The sequence below is a fragment of the Acipenser ruthenus genome, chromosome 4 (assembly GCF_902713425.1).
Source record: "Acipenser ruthenus chromosome 4, fAciRut3.2 maternal haplotype, whole genome shotgun sequence".
NCBI classification, from domain to species: Eukaryota; Metazoa; Chordata; class Actinopteri; order Acipenseriformes; family Acipenseridae; genus Acipenser; species Acipenser ruthenus.
The window spans coordinates 42,590,990-42,607,780 of NC_081192.1; the positions used below are offsets into that span (position 1 = coordinate 42,590,990).

At 36.8% G+C, this 16,791-nt stretch overlaps 1 protein-coding gene across 3 annotated transcripts in view; it reads right to left on the reverse strand.

Annotated features, from left to right (window-relative positions):
• LOC117399394 (oxidation resistance protein 1) overlaps positions 1 to 16,791 on the reverse strand; it is a 204,447-nt gene that overhangs the window by 36,738 nt on the left and 150,918 nt on the right. For all 3 annotated transcript variants that reach the window (XM_033998511.3, XM_033998509.3, XM_033998510.3), the window contains 2 exons: positions 11,118 to 11,225; positions 10,273 to 10,386 (listed from right to left, as the gene is read on the reverse strand). In XM_033998511.3, coding sequence (XP_033854402.1) covers positions 10,273 to 10,386; positions 11,118 to 11,225 — 222 coding nt within the window. The remainder of the gene's footprint in view (positions 1 to 10,272; positions 10,387 to 11,117; positions 11,226 to 16,791) is intronic.

A 16,791-nucleotide genomic window follows, 5' to 3' on the forward strand; every position in this document is an offset into this window, starting at 1 on the left:
CACTCGGTACTGATGCTCGGTACATACACGTGTACTCGGTGCCGATTCTAGGTGCTGGCTGAACTGCATAGTCAGTGCGAACACCAAACCAGCAGCAGCCTGCACCGAAACAGTAACCTCGGTCCCTAAGGATAGGGGACGTCGAGTCACAGTTACTGTATGTGGTGAATCAACATGGATGCCCACCTGTGAGTCAGCCACTGGCTAATTATAAATTTGCATACGAAAATAGTAAAAAAACGACTGCTTCAAAAAGCCTTTGTAATAGTACTGCAGAAGCAGGACTAAAACAGCATCAAACTGCTAGTAGGAATGCCTACAATAGCTGCTCTTTTCAATACTTCCTTCTGTAAAAATGAAAAACAGAAAAATATATATACACACCAGTGGAAACGAAAGCAAAACCACACAGTCCACAAAATATTCTTATATTTATTTACATGTAATAAATACACGATAAAATTTACAGAAAAATAATTTTTTATATACTCCAACTGGAGTGAGTCAGTCTAATGTACTAGGATCCCGGGAAGGAATGGCTGTTCGAGCTGCAGGCTTCCCACGGCACACAAGGCCGCGGTGGGACGTAACCAGCACAGACTAATAACAACAGAAAAACAGCTCGAAATAATATTTTACTCCAGTGATTCTGTAAATGTATACAGTGCTGTTAAAAAGTATTTGCCCCGTCTGATTTTCTGCATTTTTGCATATTTTTGATACTGAATGTTATCAGATCTTCAACCAAAACATAATATTAGTTAAAGGGACCCTGAGTGAACAAATAACACAAGAATTTGATAAATATTTCATTTATTTATTAAAGTTATGCAACACCCAATGCCCCTGTGTGAAAAAGTAATCGCCCCCTTAGACTCAATAACTGGTTACGCCACCTTTAGCAGCAATAACTGCAACCAAACGCTTCCTGTAGAAATTTAAAGTTCCAAAACTTTAAATTTCTTGTTCTTCAACCATTCTGATGTAGACTTGCTCGTGTGTTTCGGATCATTGTCTTGCTGCATGACCCAGCTGCGCTTCAGCTTCAGCTCATGGACAGATGGCCTGACATTCTCCTGTAGAATTCTCTGATACAGAGCAGAATTCATGGTTCCTTCAATGATGGCAAGGCATCCAGGTCCTGATGCAGCAAAGCATCCCCAAACCATGACACCATGCTTGACCATTGGTATCAGGTTCTTACTGTGGAATGCAGTGTTTGGTTTTCGCCAGTCATAACGGGGCCCATGTCGGCTAAAAACTTTCTCCATTTGGACAATATGGCTCTGACTGGGGTTCGGTGGAGACCCAGAGTCTTAGAAATGGCTTTGTAACCCTTTCCAGACTGATAGGCATCAACAACTTTTTTTCCGGAGGTCTTCAGGAATTTCTTTTGTTCGTGGCATGATGTGCCTCTAGAACCTGTGTGCTGACATCTTCACTCTGATGGTAAGGGCCAAAGTTAGTCAGATTTATATTGAGCAGGGCTGGCCCAAATCAGGCCTGGTTTTTAACCAAAGTACTCAAACAGCTGACCCTAATTATCCCTTACTGGGTTGAGTTAACTAGGGGGGGCAATAACTTTTTCACACCTGAACATTGCATATTTGATTACCTTGCACACCAAACAAATGAAAGAAGCACCAAACTTTGGTGTCATTTTTTCTCTCAGACTCCCTCTATACACTACTACAACCCACAAAAAAATCTGACCAAATACAATGTGAAAAATGTGCAAAAATGCAGAGAATCAGACAGGGAGCAAATACACTATTTACATATATATATATATATATATATATATATATATATATATATATATATATATACACATACATATATATATTATATACACACACATATATATATATATATATACACACACACACACACATACATATATATATATATATATATATATATATATATATATATATACACACACAGTATATATATATATATATATATATATATATATATATACACACAGTATATATATATATATATATATATATATATATATATATATATATATATATATATATATATATAACACATACACACACACACACATTCGACTTTGCATACTGGATAATTGCATAAATCGCTTAAATTGCATAGCATGCAGCTGGTCCTGTTTCTTTGTGCATCATTTTCTATGATTGTATGACATCACACACAGATTATAGTCTGCAGTCCCACAATTCCACAAAGGCTAGAAATTGTGAAAAAAAAACACTATTAGAAGGCACTGAAGGAGTACATTTTAACTGGTTTATGTTGTTTGATATTAAAGTTGCCTCTTCCATCTCGCTGGTCAGCAGCTTCTAAATTTAGAACAGCACAACAGGAACTGCAACCACATGTTAATGAGGAGCGCGATGAATAAGCAGCACCACTCGTGTATGAGAAGTCAATGACAAAAGAAGGCATTCAGAAAATAAATGGTTTGTTTTCTTATTATGTAAATGCAGCCAAATATTACAATGCAAACAAATATCAGATTCTGACAAAAAGTTGGCTTTGTCTTCAAGGAATTACAAGTTCAATTCTGGTAATAATGATGGTGTAATTTTCTGTACAGGAGTGGCAAAACAGCAAACTGTAAAATATTAACCACAGAATTTGCCTTCTAGAATTTCAAATAATAGTTATAATGAGTAAGGACGTGTTTTTAAATTCTGTTAAAACTGTGTTTATTTCACACCAAGAAAAGCTGCCTTTCCTTCATTTGCCCTGATGTAGAGAACTGAGTATCAATCGATAACATCAGTGATGGTTTATAAAGCGAGATGTTGCCCACATTGGGAAATTAATGTGTTTCTATGGAAGTGACAAAGTGAAAATCAGGATATGAATTCAAAAGTATTTTATATCAAAAGGACAAAAGGTAAGGAAAATAGCAGATAAAATGAGTGGTTTTAGTTGGATTGATCATGACAGGTTTTATATTAACAACACACTGGCAGATTATTACTGATTGGTACTCAATGGTTGTGTTAAAGTGCAAAAACAAGGGAAAGATTTGTTTTGTGTAATTAACAAGTTTTTAGGTTGTATTATATTTTAATTAATTAACACCACACAACTCCACTTCAGTTTTTAGGGTCCCAATTAAAAAAAAAAAAGTCAGTTACACTTTACATAGTGAACATGATTGTTGTCTTGAATTTTCACCATCTTTTCCCCTTTTGTTAGACTCCTATAGACCTTTCGGACTGCATGTGGGTGCAATCAAAGGTATCCAAGATAAACACATTTATGTGATTATTTGGACCCTTTGATGGGTGTGTACTGGTCCTTCTCTTGATAACTGCAGGGACACAAGATATGCCACTGTTATTTCTCCATCTAACTTTAGCATCCAAAATACAGTAGTCTCCGCGTATAGGAACACCTCCTAAGTGAACACTTCACCTAAGAGAACACCCTTGTGGTGAAACAGATTTTTCCCATTGTAAAGGCATTGGCCAAATCAACAGAAAGTTCACTTAAAAGAACACCTTCTTGGCACCGATAGCGATTCGTTCACAAACTGATACAGTACTGTTTTATAAACTGATCATCATCAAACTTAAATTCAAATGGTTTATTCAATCTTTTCAAATGTGACTTCTCATCACGAGAGTGTCTTGAGGCACAGATTGGTTTATTTAAATCTTTCCAGAACCGCCATCATATCATTGCCTCATTTTGCATTCTGATTTCCACGAGTGCACTTCATCGCTACAAAATGGCATTTAAACAAACGCCGAAACCGCTGCGGTTTCCAATGTTTGGAAATTGTTCGAGCTCTTGGAAAAAAACCTTAAATCAAACACAAGTCGCAGAGCAATTTGGTGTTTTCCATTCTGGTGAGTTGCTGCACCATTCTGTTAAATAATTTCGTGCATGTCTTTAATATTGCTCCTGTACAGTTATTCATAATTAATCTAGAGCTGCTGATGCATTTTTTAACGTGTGTAGGGGTGCATGTATTAATTTAGTTTGACAGTTTGTTTATTAACATTAGTTTGTCTGTTACTTTATTATTATAGTTTATTAACATACACTTGCCTATTTTTTTCTTATTCTGTTCATTTCATATGTTAACACATGTGCGGCATGACAAGTAATACATATTTATTTATTGATTGATTCATATTGTATCTGGTGGTCAACTCTGTCTTAAAGAACACTTCGTCTAAGAGAACACTTCGCTTGCTTCCCGAGGGGTGTTCTCTGAGCCAGAGACAACTGTATTTGATTTACAAATTTGAGAATGGCCATAATGTCTTGTCCGGTGTTAAAGGTTTCTGTGATTTGCACCGAACACAGAACACCTCCTACTTGTCAAAACTCAAATCGAACTATGAGAATGAGATGCTGTGATGTTAATTAAGTTTGTCTTTCCCCTTCCTTCCTTCCCCCAAAACATTCTTGATTGATCTACTTCAAAAGGACTACATATTGGTAACCGGGTCATAAAGATGTAAATTGGGGAATGGTTTAGATTACCTGCTGTGCTGACCTGCCAGTCTTGTCTAAACAAACAAAGCTGATTCTTATCTTTTCATTAATTACGTCTGTTGGGAAGACAATATACAATTTTCTATAAAGGGTTAAGTGCGACACCTGCAGGATACGCCATGACTCTCTCCCATGAAATGATTCAAATTATGACTCAAATGTAGTTTGACCAATTACCAGTAACAATCTAACTGATTAAATTGGTTTTAGAATCAATTTAATAATTAATCTTACGGACGCAAGTTTAACCCTTAGCGGTCCATTTATTCAGTGTGTCTCAGGTGCGTCAAATCCAATTTATTTTCACACGCGCAGTTTATTTTAGAAGCGCTGTTTAAAAGTATTTTTTTCACAGTAAAACAGGTTTAAAAGGCACTGCATATCAACAGGACATTCAGTACTGCATCTCCAGCCCCACCCCACCTCTTGTTCGATATATTTTTCACATACCTCTTGATAGTAGTGCATACCGATAAATCATCTCCTGATCACTCGTTTTATCACCAAACTCCTCAATAATGTGATCCAAATCATTATTTTATTACTATAACATCTAAAAAAAGCTCTGCAAATGTCTGTGATATTCTTTGAGCGCTGGATGCAGAAGTAGCTATCTTGTTTGTTTATGTCTGTGTTATCTGTGTGATGCTGGGGCTCTGTCTTCTCTCAGCTCCTACCAATCTCACTCGGCCATCGAATGGTTTTCTCGGCTTTTTCCGGAAAAAAATAAACGAACAGAGACCTGTTTTTTGCGTCTTTTTGATGATGTCGGACAGATCGGACCGGAAAGGGAAAATTGCAATGTCGGACCAGGTCCGACATAGGACCGCAAAGGGTTAAGAGTTGTTTAAATATGTTTTCCCAATAAAATTGAAAAGTTATTGTATTTTAATGAAGTTTAAAGTGAAAATAATTCTTAAATTATTTTCCTTTAATTATTGTACAATGTGTTTAACATGCTTGTACGGTAATTAGGAGAATGAAACTGAAATGTATATCCTTCTATGATCAATATAACTAAAGTTATATCAAAATGAAATTTTGTTCTATAAGGGTTACTGTTTTAATGGAGGCAGGGCGCTGCTAGTGTTGATGACATACATTGCTTGTGTAAAAGTGAAGCGTCATTCAAATTCTTTAAGCCAATAAAAGGACTAATTTCGGTAAGGAATTAGCTTCCTGTTTTACTCAGAAGAGATTGGATCACCAAAGTAAACTCCTCTTTGGGCGCTATATTTAAAGTGAAAGAAGGATGAACTTGTTCTCTTTATCTTGGATTCGGATTCATATCACAATGAAGTAACCACGGAACCGACGCTTGAATGGGGCTCCATTCAGGGTCGTAATGCCGACTTCCTCCCAAGATACATCCAACTGCAACGCCGTATTATGAAGAAGACCAACTGCCTTCCAACTTTGTTTTTCAACAACGATCACATCTCCAGAATAAGAATTACATTTCAAAGACTTTAAGATTCAAGTAAAATACTATTTGTTTATATAAGAAATATCTGCATGTAAACCAGAAGTAAAAACATTGAATACAACGTAACACTTTGGTAAGATTAAAAATACAAACAATTATACTTTGATGAACAAGTGAAACAAGATAAGACTTTAAATGAACTGATGATATTGTGTGTATTTGAAAACACACAACTATGAACTTAATACTAAATGCAACTGAAACTGTTTCTGAACTGAACTTGTAAAACAAAAATGTAGTCTTCATTCCAACCAACACAACAGGTGCTGCTTAACACTGTCACGGTATGTAATGTGTATATATACACAGTATATATGTATGAACTTTCAATGTTAGCATATTGACTTAGTTATTTGACTGGTTAACCTCTCGATACTGAAACTGGAAAGCATCTTTTTAGAACTTAACCTCATATATCTTTTATATTTCTTTCATAGTTTTTTTTTTATATATATACTATCAGAAATGTGAAAAATCAAATTATGGAATTGTAAATATAATTTTATAAGAAATATGACATTTGTGACCTTAGACATATTTAAATATTAGGCTGCATTAGTTTCAAACAATGTATCAATATGCTTGCTGTTAATACTTATCTGCGAGCAAAGGGACCAAGTTCATTTGGATGCAAGCTAAAGTAATTTTTTTATGGTCCTTTTCCATTTTTTTTCAGGATCGAGTCAGATATTTATAATATCTGCAAGGCATAGTGAAAGATTGCAGCTATTGATGTATTGTTCTGGTTTTTAGTATAGCATGTTTTAGATTCTTACATATTGCTGTGGAAGAAAGCAATGGGGGAGCACTTCGCTAATTTAATTAATACATGTATTGAATGCTTACAGTAGGAGAATAATGCAGTTTACGTAATTCTGCATGATTCTCCTAGTGTCAACATCAAACAAAGTAACTTAAGAAAAGACAATATATTTTTTACGAGTTGTGTCCAGTTTGGCTTGGATTTTGGTGTCTGACCAAATTTCTGAAAGAGCTTCAGTTTCTTCCACTTTCCAGATTTCCACAGTGAAAAACTGGGACGTTTATTTTTTTTCAATTCACCAACACCGTAGCAACTCTGAAGCCATTAAAATAACAGTATATACAGTGCCTTGCATAAGTATTCACCCCCCTTGGACTTTTCCACATTTTGTAGTGTTACAACTTGGAATTAAAATTGATTTAATTAGGATTGGGTTATAAAAAAATATCCCAAACTTTGAACATCCCTGAAGCACCGTTAAATCCATTATTAAATGGAAAGAATATGGCACAACCGCGACTCTGCCTAGAGAAGGCCATCCACCAAAACCAAAGTGACCAGGTAAGGAGGGCATTAGTCAGAGAAGCAACCAAGAGGCCAATGGTAACTCTGAAGGAGTTGGAGAGATCCACAGCTGAGATGGGAGAAACCGTCCATGGGACAACTATAACCCGGACGCTCGACAAAGCTGGGCTTTATGGAAGAGTGGTGAGAAGAAAGCCATTGCTGAAAAAAACCCATATCAAATCCTGTTTGGATTTTGCCAAAAGGCGTGTGGGAGACACAGCAAACATGTGGAAAAAGGTTCTCTGGTCTGATGAGACCAAAACTGAACTTTTTGGCCCTAGCGCAAACCGCTATGTGTGGCGCAAAGCCAACACTGCTCATCACCCTGAGAACACCATCCCCACGGTGAAGCATGGTGGTGGCAGCATCATGTTATGGGGATGCTTTTCATCGGCAGGGACTGGGAAACTGGTCAGGATTGAGGGCAAGATGGATGGAGCCAAATACAGGGAAATTCTAGAGGAAAACCTGTTTCAGTCTGCAAGAGACCTTGGACTGGGGCGGAGGTTCACCTTCCAGCAGGAAAATGACCCTAAACACACAGCCAAAGCTACACTGGAGTGGTTTAAAAACAAGAACCTGAATGTCTTAGAATGACCCAGTCAAAGCCCAGACCTCAATCCGATTGAGAATCTGTGGCAAGACTTGAAAATTGCTGTTCACCAACGGTCCCCATCCAACTTGACAGAGCTTGAGCAATTTCGCCAAGAAGAATGGGCAGAAATTGCAGGATCCAGATGTGCAAAGCTGGTAGAGACTTACCCAAAAAGACTCACAGCTGTAATTGCTGCCAAAGGTGCTTCTACCAAGTATTGACTCAGGGGGGTGAATACTTATGTAACCAACAAATGTTTTTTTTTTTGTTTAATTAACTTTTGTGTCACAATAAAAAATATTTTGCACCTTCAAAGTGTTAAGTATGTTGTGTAAATCAAATAGTAAAAATCCCAATTAAATCCATTTTAATTCCAGGTTGTAACTCTACAAAATGTGGAAAAGTCCAAGGGGGGTGAATACTTATGCAAGACACTGTAATAACACAGTAATAGTTTAAAAATTAAACATCAGGTGAATGTATTGCAGATCATAACAACTCATTATATTATTTATATTGTCATATAGTCAACACATGTTAAATGTACAAAAAGCCAGATTTAAAAATAGATCAGATATTACCATTTAAATATATGGTATACACATAATTAGAATGGTTAAACAAACAATTCATATCATTGTTTATTTTATTTTTGAATGGAGCCAACACAACCTAATACATTACTCTGCTATTAACTTGTAGAGCACACTGATGCAGGTTTGTACTTAACAATCACAGTTTTCATGGGTAACCCTAATGTAGTTCCCAAAGACATTTTTTCCTCAGAATATGAACTAAACTAGGCGCAAAATGCTTACTTCCGAGTCAGGTTACCTTGTATAGTTTCTTTCCTATGTGCAAAAGGACTGAGTCCAGCAGTTCACATTGACGTTTTGCAAGCGAACCAGACTCGCTGTGTTTGTCAAACGGACCGACACCACCTCTTTAGGTGGACTCGGTATGGTTCGTTTCCCAGGCAGACTTTGTTGTTCACACTTCACACTAAACGTACCGAACTGTACCGAATGCGGAGCAAACCCTCTAAACGGACCCAGTGTGAACACACCCTTAACAACATAATGGAGGCGTTGTTCTGTATATTAAGACATTAATATTAACTAATATGTTTGTATATTGCCAACATAGTGGGGTGTTGCCTAGGATATTGAGGTATTAATGTTAAATATGACATCTTCATAAATATGTACTACAATACAATTCTATATGAAAATAAATAATAACAAAAAAATTAAAAAAGTACTGAAGAACTGGACTTGCAATTTCAACAGTTTTTTCTCTGAGCATGTAAACACTGTAACTCAAATTGTGTATGCCAACTATGGGACACACATTGAGCTTTAATTTAATCTCATTATTGACATTTTCCTTTCATTTCTATTTTAATTACTGTTGGTTTGCTTGACTTACTCATTGCATGTTCAAATGATATACCAATGAGCAATTATTTATATACCATGATTTGAAACTTAAATTGTATTGTACTCTACTTCTCTGTATAAAAGGCCCTTTAACATTTCACATTTTCATGTTTTTTTATGCAATCCATAGGACGAGGGAGTAATTCATATATTTCATGGTTGTCCAGAAACAAAATACCCAGTAACTGACAGGCAAATGGTAGTGCAATGCTGAGATGACTATACATTAATTGGTCTCCTGCTGGTGATATTTTGCTAACACTTCTCCTTTGAGTCACACATAAATAATTAGATTCTTATTTACACAACAGTGGCTGCAAGTTAAATGTAACAAATGCATGCTTTCTATAACTCTTCTGCTTAGTGTCCCTCTCCATTCTCCTGCATTTTGAATGGAAGACCTTTTTTTAATTTAGTAGTCACCAATTGTTTTTATCATTTTCTCCCCAATTTGGACTAGCCAATTCTTTTTAGGCTCAGCTCACCACTACCACCCCCGCACTGACTTGGGAGAGATGAAGACGGACACATTCTGTCCTCCGAAGCGTGTGCCGTCAGCCGACCGCTTCTTTTACACACTGCAGGCCCACAATGCAGCCACCTCAGAGCTACAGCAATGGAGGACAACGCAGCTTACAGGCAAGCCCGCAGGGGCCCAGCCAGACCACAGGGGTCGCTGGTGCGCGGTGAGCCGAGGACATCCTGGCCGACCTAAGCCCCCACCCCCTACGGCGTTCGGCCAATTGAGCTCCCGTCCACGTTCAGCAGTGGAATAGCCTGGACTCGAACTGGCGACGTCCAGGCTATAGGGTGCATCCTGCACTCCACGCGGAGCGCCTTTACTGGATGCACAACTCGGGAGCCCCGGAAGGCCTTTTTTTTTTTAAGCCGTATTTTATAATTGGCCCCTTACCGTAACTTTTTCTAGTTCTGCTTCAGAAGAAGTTGGTGACAAAGGGCTGATGGGACTAAGGGATGGTGAACTCTCAACACTGGAAATATATTCTGGATCAGGAACGTAAAGAATCTGCAAAAAAAAAAAAAATAGGATTCATTACCTCCAAATAAGTAGCATTAGCACACAATCTGTTAAGATTCTGATTCATGTTGCAAATGTTATAATGCAAATACAGATCTATCCTATGTTTATGTAATTGTGTCTGTAAGATGTAGCCTATGAAGTTTATAGAATCTGAAACTTAAAAGATGACCTGTTTGCTTCCTTCTGTTATCTAAATCTTTAAGATACATTTATTTTTAAATAAAAAATGCATTTGTATTATCTTATCATCTAATTTTAGTATCTTACTAGACTGCATTAGGGGCAGCAGTGTGGAGTAGTGGTTAGGGCTCTGGACTCTTGACCGGAGGGTCGTGGGTTCAATCCCAGGTGGGGGATATCGCTGCTGTACTCTTGAGCAAGGTACTTTACCTAGATTGCTCCAGTAAAAACTCACATGTATAAATGGGTAATTGCATGTAAAAATAATGTGTAAAAAATAATACAATTGTATGTAAAAATAATGTGATATCTTGTAACAATTGTAAGTCGCCCTGGATAGGGGCATCTGCTAATAAATAAATAATAATAAATAACAATAATAATAATAGAAGCAATGACTCATTTACATTAAATGGAAAAAAATAACCAATAATAACAAAATAATAATAAATGCTGAAAAATCTGCCAATATACTAGGTAGGTAAACTATAAGGCAAAAACAGCATTATTTCTGTGACGTCATATAATACAGTTACCTGACCAGCAACAACAGCCCTGGAGAAAAGTTTGTTCAGTTGGACTAGCTCATTGGGTGTGGTGTCAAACTTCAGAGCAATATTGTTCAAGGAGTCCCTCGATTCCACCTACACACACACACAAAAAAAAAAAATTAGTTTCCTATCCTTAGCTCTGACAGTGGATAGAATATTTAAAAGTGTCATCATGTAAACAGAGTAGTTGAGATGAGGTGGAAGTTATTTAATCTCAAAACTGAACAACAGTGTCTTACTAAGTCAGAGGAGAAAAAAAAAATCAGTTTTCTAAAACCTGACAGTAAAAGGGTGTAATGAGTAAACTGCCATTTTATTAAACGCATAAAGAAAATAAAACACAATATATGAATATAGTAGGAAAAAAAAAAGATTAGAAGAAAAAACAAAACATGTACCAACATTTTGTATAAAAAGTTTTACTATAACAGAAATTAAAGAGAAGCAGCCATGGCTAAACATCATGTTTAAGCACATAGGCCATAAACAAGAAGTAATTTAGACTTCCTATGTTCCAATATGCACCCGGGTAAAATATATTTTAGTTTCATTTGAAAGGGGAGAATGAGATGACCACTTGACCCCATAATGAAAGCGCCAAATTTGAACTAGCCAAGTCAATTAAAAATCCTTGCGCAAGCCTAAACAATGTTCTTAACAAAACAGGTGAAAAAAAAAGAAAAAAAAGCTGGACATAAATGAATATTCTTTAATGATTAGCATGATTTTGTATGCCATGATTGTTGCTTGAATGGCCATTCAAGCAACAATCTAATTAAAACAATTATCATGCATCTGTACAGCAGGGGGTTTCAAAACTGCCCAGTTATCTTAAACTTGGTATTTGCAAGTCAATTCGATACCTCAATTCCCCCTGTTATTGATGAGCAAACTAATGAGTTTGAGAACAAGGGGTTTTAATTTTTCTTTATTATATATAAGTTTTCTGGGGAAAAAAAATCTGTGCATGATATTCATGCTAACTGCATTCGTTTTTTTTTTTTTCTTTTAATGGGTTTTCATTGATTAAACTAATTTAATTCCGATTGGTAATTGTGAAACTTTCTGTAAAAGAGGCTCTTAAACCAAACATTTTTTTCTGTAAAAATAAGAGAATTACATAAACCAAAGATCATGATTAAGCCCATATAGACATTGAAAACTAAAATGAAAAGGGCCAGCATTCTTGTATTGCTAGAAGATTAAAAAAAAAAAAAAAAATCTACTTAATGTGCACTTCCAATATCAAATAAGAATTTGAAAGCCACTTTTCCTGTCTGGATTAATAAAGAAAAGTGCAGGTTTATGCTAGATATAATCATCATCATGGGACACTATATAAAGGCTTGAAGTTTAGCCAGCACCCCATAAACAAACAGTAACTGCTGATTATCAAGTAGCGTATTCCATCGACTTTAAGACACACTTTTTCAACCATTTTTGCTTCTTAAAAATATCCTGCATCTTAAATTTGAGTACAGCATAGTGATGTGTGTATTAATATCACCAACAAAAGACGTGACTGCCCAAATACACAAGTAGCAGCGTGACTTACTGCTGAGAAAAGACAAAGACGTCTGTCCGAATACACAAGCAGGAACGTGACTTACTGCTGAGAAAAGTGAAAGACGTCTGCCTGAATACACAAGCAGCAATGTGACTTACTGCTGAGAAAAGACAAAGACGTCTGCCCCAATACACAAGCAGCAACGTGACTTTCTGCTGAGAAAAGACAACAAAGATGTCTGCCCGATTTCGAATCATCCATGTTATACAGGCAACCATTTACAAAGAAGCGTCATTAGCTTCCTGAGGAATACCAAGAGGAGCTTTTACAATTTCAAACAAACTGTACCAGCTTGGACAGATAGGAAATGCTGATCAGACCCCCATATTCTTCAACATGCCAAGCAATACCACAGCTCACAAACTAGGAGAAAAACAGGTTCAGACTCTTATGTTTGCAATGCGTTCAATGTTGTTGTGGTTGCTTGGTTAAATGTTGTCTGATGATGTCAGGTAATGACTGGTAATCACCTCCTCAACGGCTCTTGTTTCTTCATTAAATCTAGCCGTTAAGCAGTTATTAGATTGTTTCTGCAAAGACCTGCTAAACTGCTCTACCTGTGAACTGCTGACATCAGGTTTATTACTGGCAGTGATTAACTAGTATGCATCTGAGCTGGACTGCAACGTTTTCCTTTACAAACAAATAGAATTATATTGCAAATACCTGATATTTGATATTAGATCACATACATGTTAGTTATACAATGTTATCATTTTAGACAGATTTTCAGGTGACAGACTAATATACAATACAAATTTTCACATGCTTCTCATTTCAGCTTCCATACCAATATAATAAAGTACAGCTGAGATTGCTGCCCTGGAAAACCCCTATGTTGCAGGTCAAATATTCAATAACTTGTTATTGAAAGTACAGTTGCTTCAGCTTGAGGTGATGGGAAGCTAAGGATAGTTTAATAGATGGGGCATTTTGTTTCTATATATTTGTTATAGCTATATATACATAAAATAAATAATTATGAATCAGTCCTTATAAATTCTGGCATGTGACTGGTTAAAACCTCATCACAAGGCCAAAAATAATTAAAATAAAAACTACTGCCCCTGTAAAACTATAGTTTTTTTTACAAACTCCCTCAAATTACGTCCTCTAAGGCTGGGACGATGCCTCATTTTTCACTATCGATATATCGTTCTCCAAAAACGCTGATGCACCAATTCATCGATGTTATGAAAGGGTAAAAAAATTAAATAAATAAAAAAAAAAAACAGTACTAGTACATGTGGAGCTGTGGATTACTGTGTACATTGCTAGTAACCCTTTGCATATTCAATTGATTATATTAGTTTAAGCATATAGTAATTCCAATATATATATATATATATATATATATATATATATATATATATATATATATATATATATATATATATTTACACACACACACACACACACACTACCGGTCAAAAGTTTTAGAACACCCCCATTTCTCCAGTTTTTATTGAAATTTAAGCAGTTCAAGTCCAACGAATAACCTGAAATGGTACGAAGGTAAGCGGTAAACTGCCAGAGGTTAAAAAAAAAAAGTTTATGTAACCAAAAACTGAAAAATAATGTACATTTCAGAGTTATACAAAAAGGCCTTTTTCAGGGAACAAGTAATGGGTTAACAACTTACAGCTGTTCTGCAGCAATGGAAGTAAATTAAGCCTTGAAAGTTGATGCTAACAATTCCTACAGGTGTCCCAACTTTTGTTGATTACTTACAAACCCTCTGTCTGTATAAAAGCAATGTTGGAACAGACTGTGTTACTACACCCTCTTAAGCATTATTTGGACAGCATTGTACTGCAGGAGGTAGTATATTGCTCTCATAATGGTGAGAAAAAGGCAATTAACAAAGGAAGACAGACAGACCATTATAACCCTTAAAAGTGTAGGTCTTTCCTTTAGAGAAATTGCAAAGAAAGCCAAGGTGTCAGTGAGTACAGTTTCCTACACCATCAAAAGGCACTTGGAAACTGGAGGAAACTCTGACAGGAAGAGGTCTGGCAGACCCAAAACCACAACAGAACCAGAGTCAACAGCTTGCGTGATAGGCGGCTCACAGGACAACAGCTTCAAGCACAGCTTAACACTGGTCGAAGTAAGCAAGTCTCAGTTTCAACTGCGAAGAGAAGACTTCGAGCTGCAGGTTTGACAGGTCGAGTGGCAGTAAGAAAGCCATTGCTAAGATGGCAAAATAAGAAAAAGAGGCTTGCCTGGGCCATGAAGCACAGCCAGTGGACTACTGAAGACTGGAAGAAAGTCTTATGGACCGATGAATCAAAATTTGAAATCTTCGGTTCATCACGCAGGGTTTTTGTACGCCGTCGAGTAGGCAAAAGGATGGTTCCTCGGTGTGTGACACCAACTGTCAAACATGGAGGAGGAAGCGTGATGGTCTGGGGCTCTTTTGCCGGCGACTTGCACAGAGTGAGTGGCACCCTGAACCAAAACTCCTACCACAGCATTTTGCAGCGCCATGCAATACCCTCTGGTATATGCCTAGTTGGTCAGGGGTTCATCCTACAGCAAGATAATGACCCAGAACATACCTCCAGGCTATGTCAGAACTACCTTAGAAGAAAAGAACAAATCGGTAGGCTTCAAATCATGGAATGGCCAGCACAATCTCTAGTCTTAAACCCCATCGAGCTGGTTTGGGATGAACTGGACAGAAGGGTGAAAGCAAAGCAACCTACAAGTGCAACACATTTGTGGGAACTTCTGCAACAGTGTTGGGAAGAACTTTCCGAACAATATTTGGATTTCCATTGTAGAAAGAATGCCACGAGTGTGTTTGGATGTTATATCTGCAAAAGGTGGCTACTTTGATGAGTCAAAAATTTAGATTAAATTTTGTTAAACAAAACTATTCCATGATTTCCTTTTTTATCTCCAATTGTTTATTTGTTCTATGCTTTAATTTCAGAGCACATTGTGACATTAAACTGCGTAAATTTCAATAAAAACTGGAAAAATGGAGGTGTTCTAAACCTTTTGATCTGTAGTGTGTATATATATATATATATACACACACACAAAGAAGAAAGTTTGTCTGTCTGTTCCTTTATGCATTTGGACCCCGCAGGAGCCAGTGATCCAAAATTTAGACCCCATGGGGTACTTTATTTAGTAACCCTATTGCTGGATCACTACAGTAGTCATGTATCTCAAATTAAAGAAACCCACAAAACCCCAAAAAATAAAAAGAACAATTTAAAAAAAAATTAAAATGGCAAAAAACTAAAAAAATAAAGTTAAAAAAGGGAAAGGGGTCCGAACGCATTGTGCGACACCCAAAATCGGTAACTTACAGGAAACCGTTCCCAAATTTGGCATGCATGAAATATTGAAATATTGAATTTCCCTGGGCAATGCCGGGTACTTCAGAGATATATATATATATATATTACAGTACTGTGCAAAAGTTTTAGGCAGGTGTGAAAAAATGCTGTAAAGTAAGAATGCTTTCAAAAATAGACATGTTAATAGATTATATTTGTCAATTAACTAAATGCAAAGTGAGTGAATAGAAGAAAAATCTAAATCAAATCCATATTTGGTGTGACCACCCTTTGCCTTCAAAACAGCATCAATTCTTCTAGGTACACTTGCACAAAGTCAGGGATTTTGTAGGCATATATTCAGGTGTATGATTAAACAATTATACCAAACAGGTGCTAATGATCATCAATTCAATATGTAGGTTGAAACACAATCATTAACTGAAACAGAAACATCTGTGTAGGAGGAATAAAACTGGGTGAGGAACAGCCAAACTCAGCTAACAAGGTGAGGTTGCTGAAGATAGTTTACTGTCAAAAGTCATACACCATGGCAAGACTGAGCACAGCAACAAGACACAAGGTAGTTATACTGCATCAGCAAGGTCTCTCCCAGGCAGAAATTTCAAGGCAGACAGGGGTTTCCAGATGTGCTGTCCAAGCTCTTTTGAAGAAGCACAAAGAAACGGGCAACGTTGAGGACCGTAGATGCAGTGGTCGGCCAAGGAAACTTACTGCAGCAGATGAAAGACACATCATGCTTACTTCCCTTCGCAATCGGAAGATGTTCAGCAGTGCT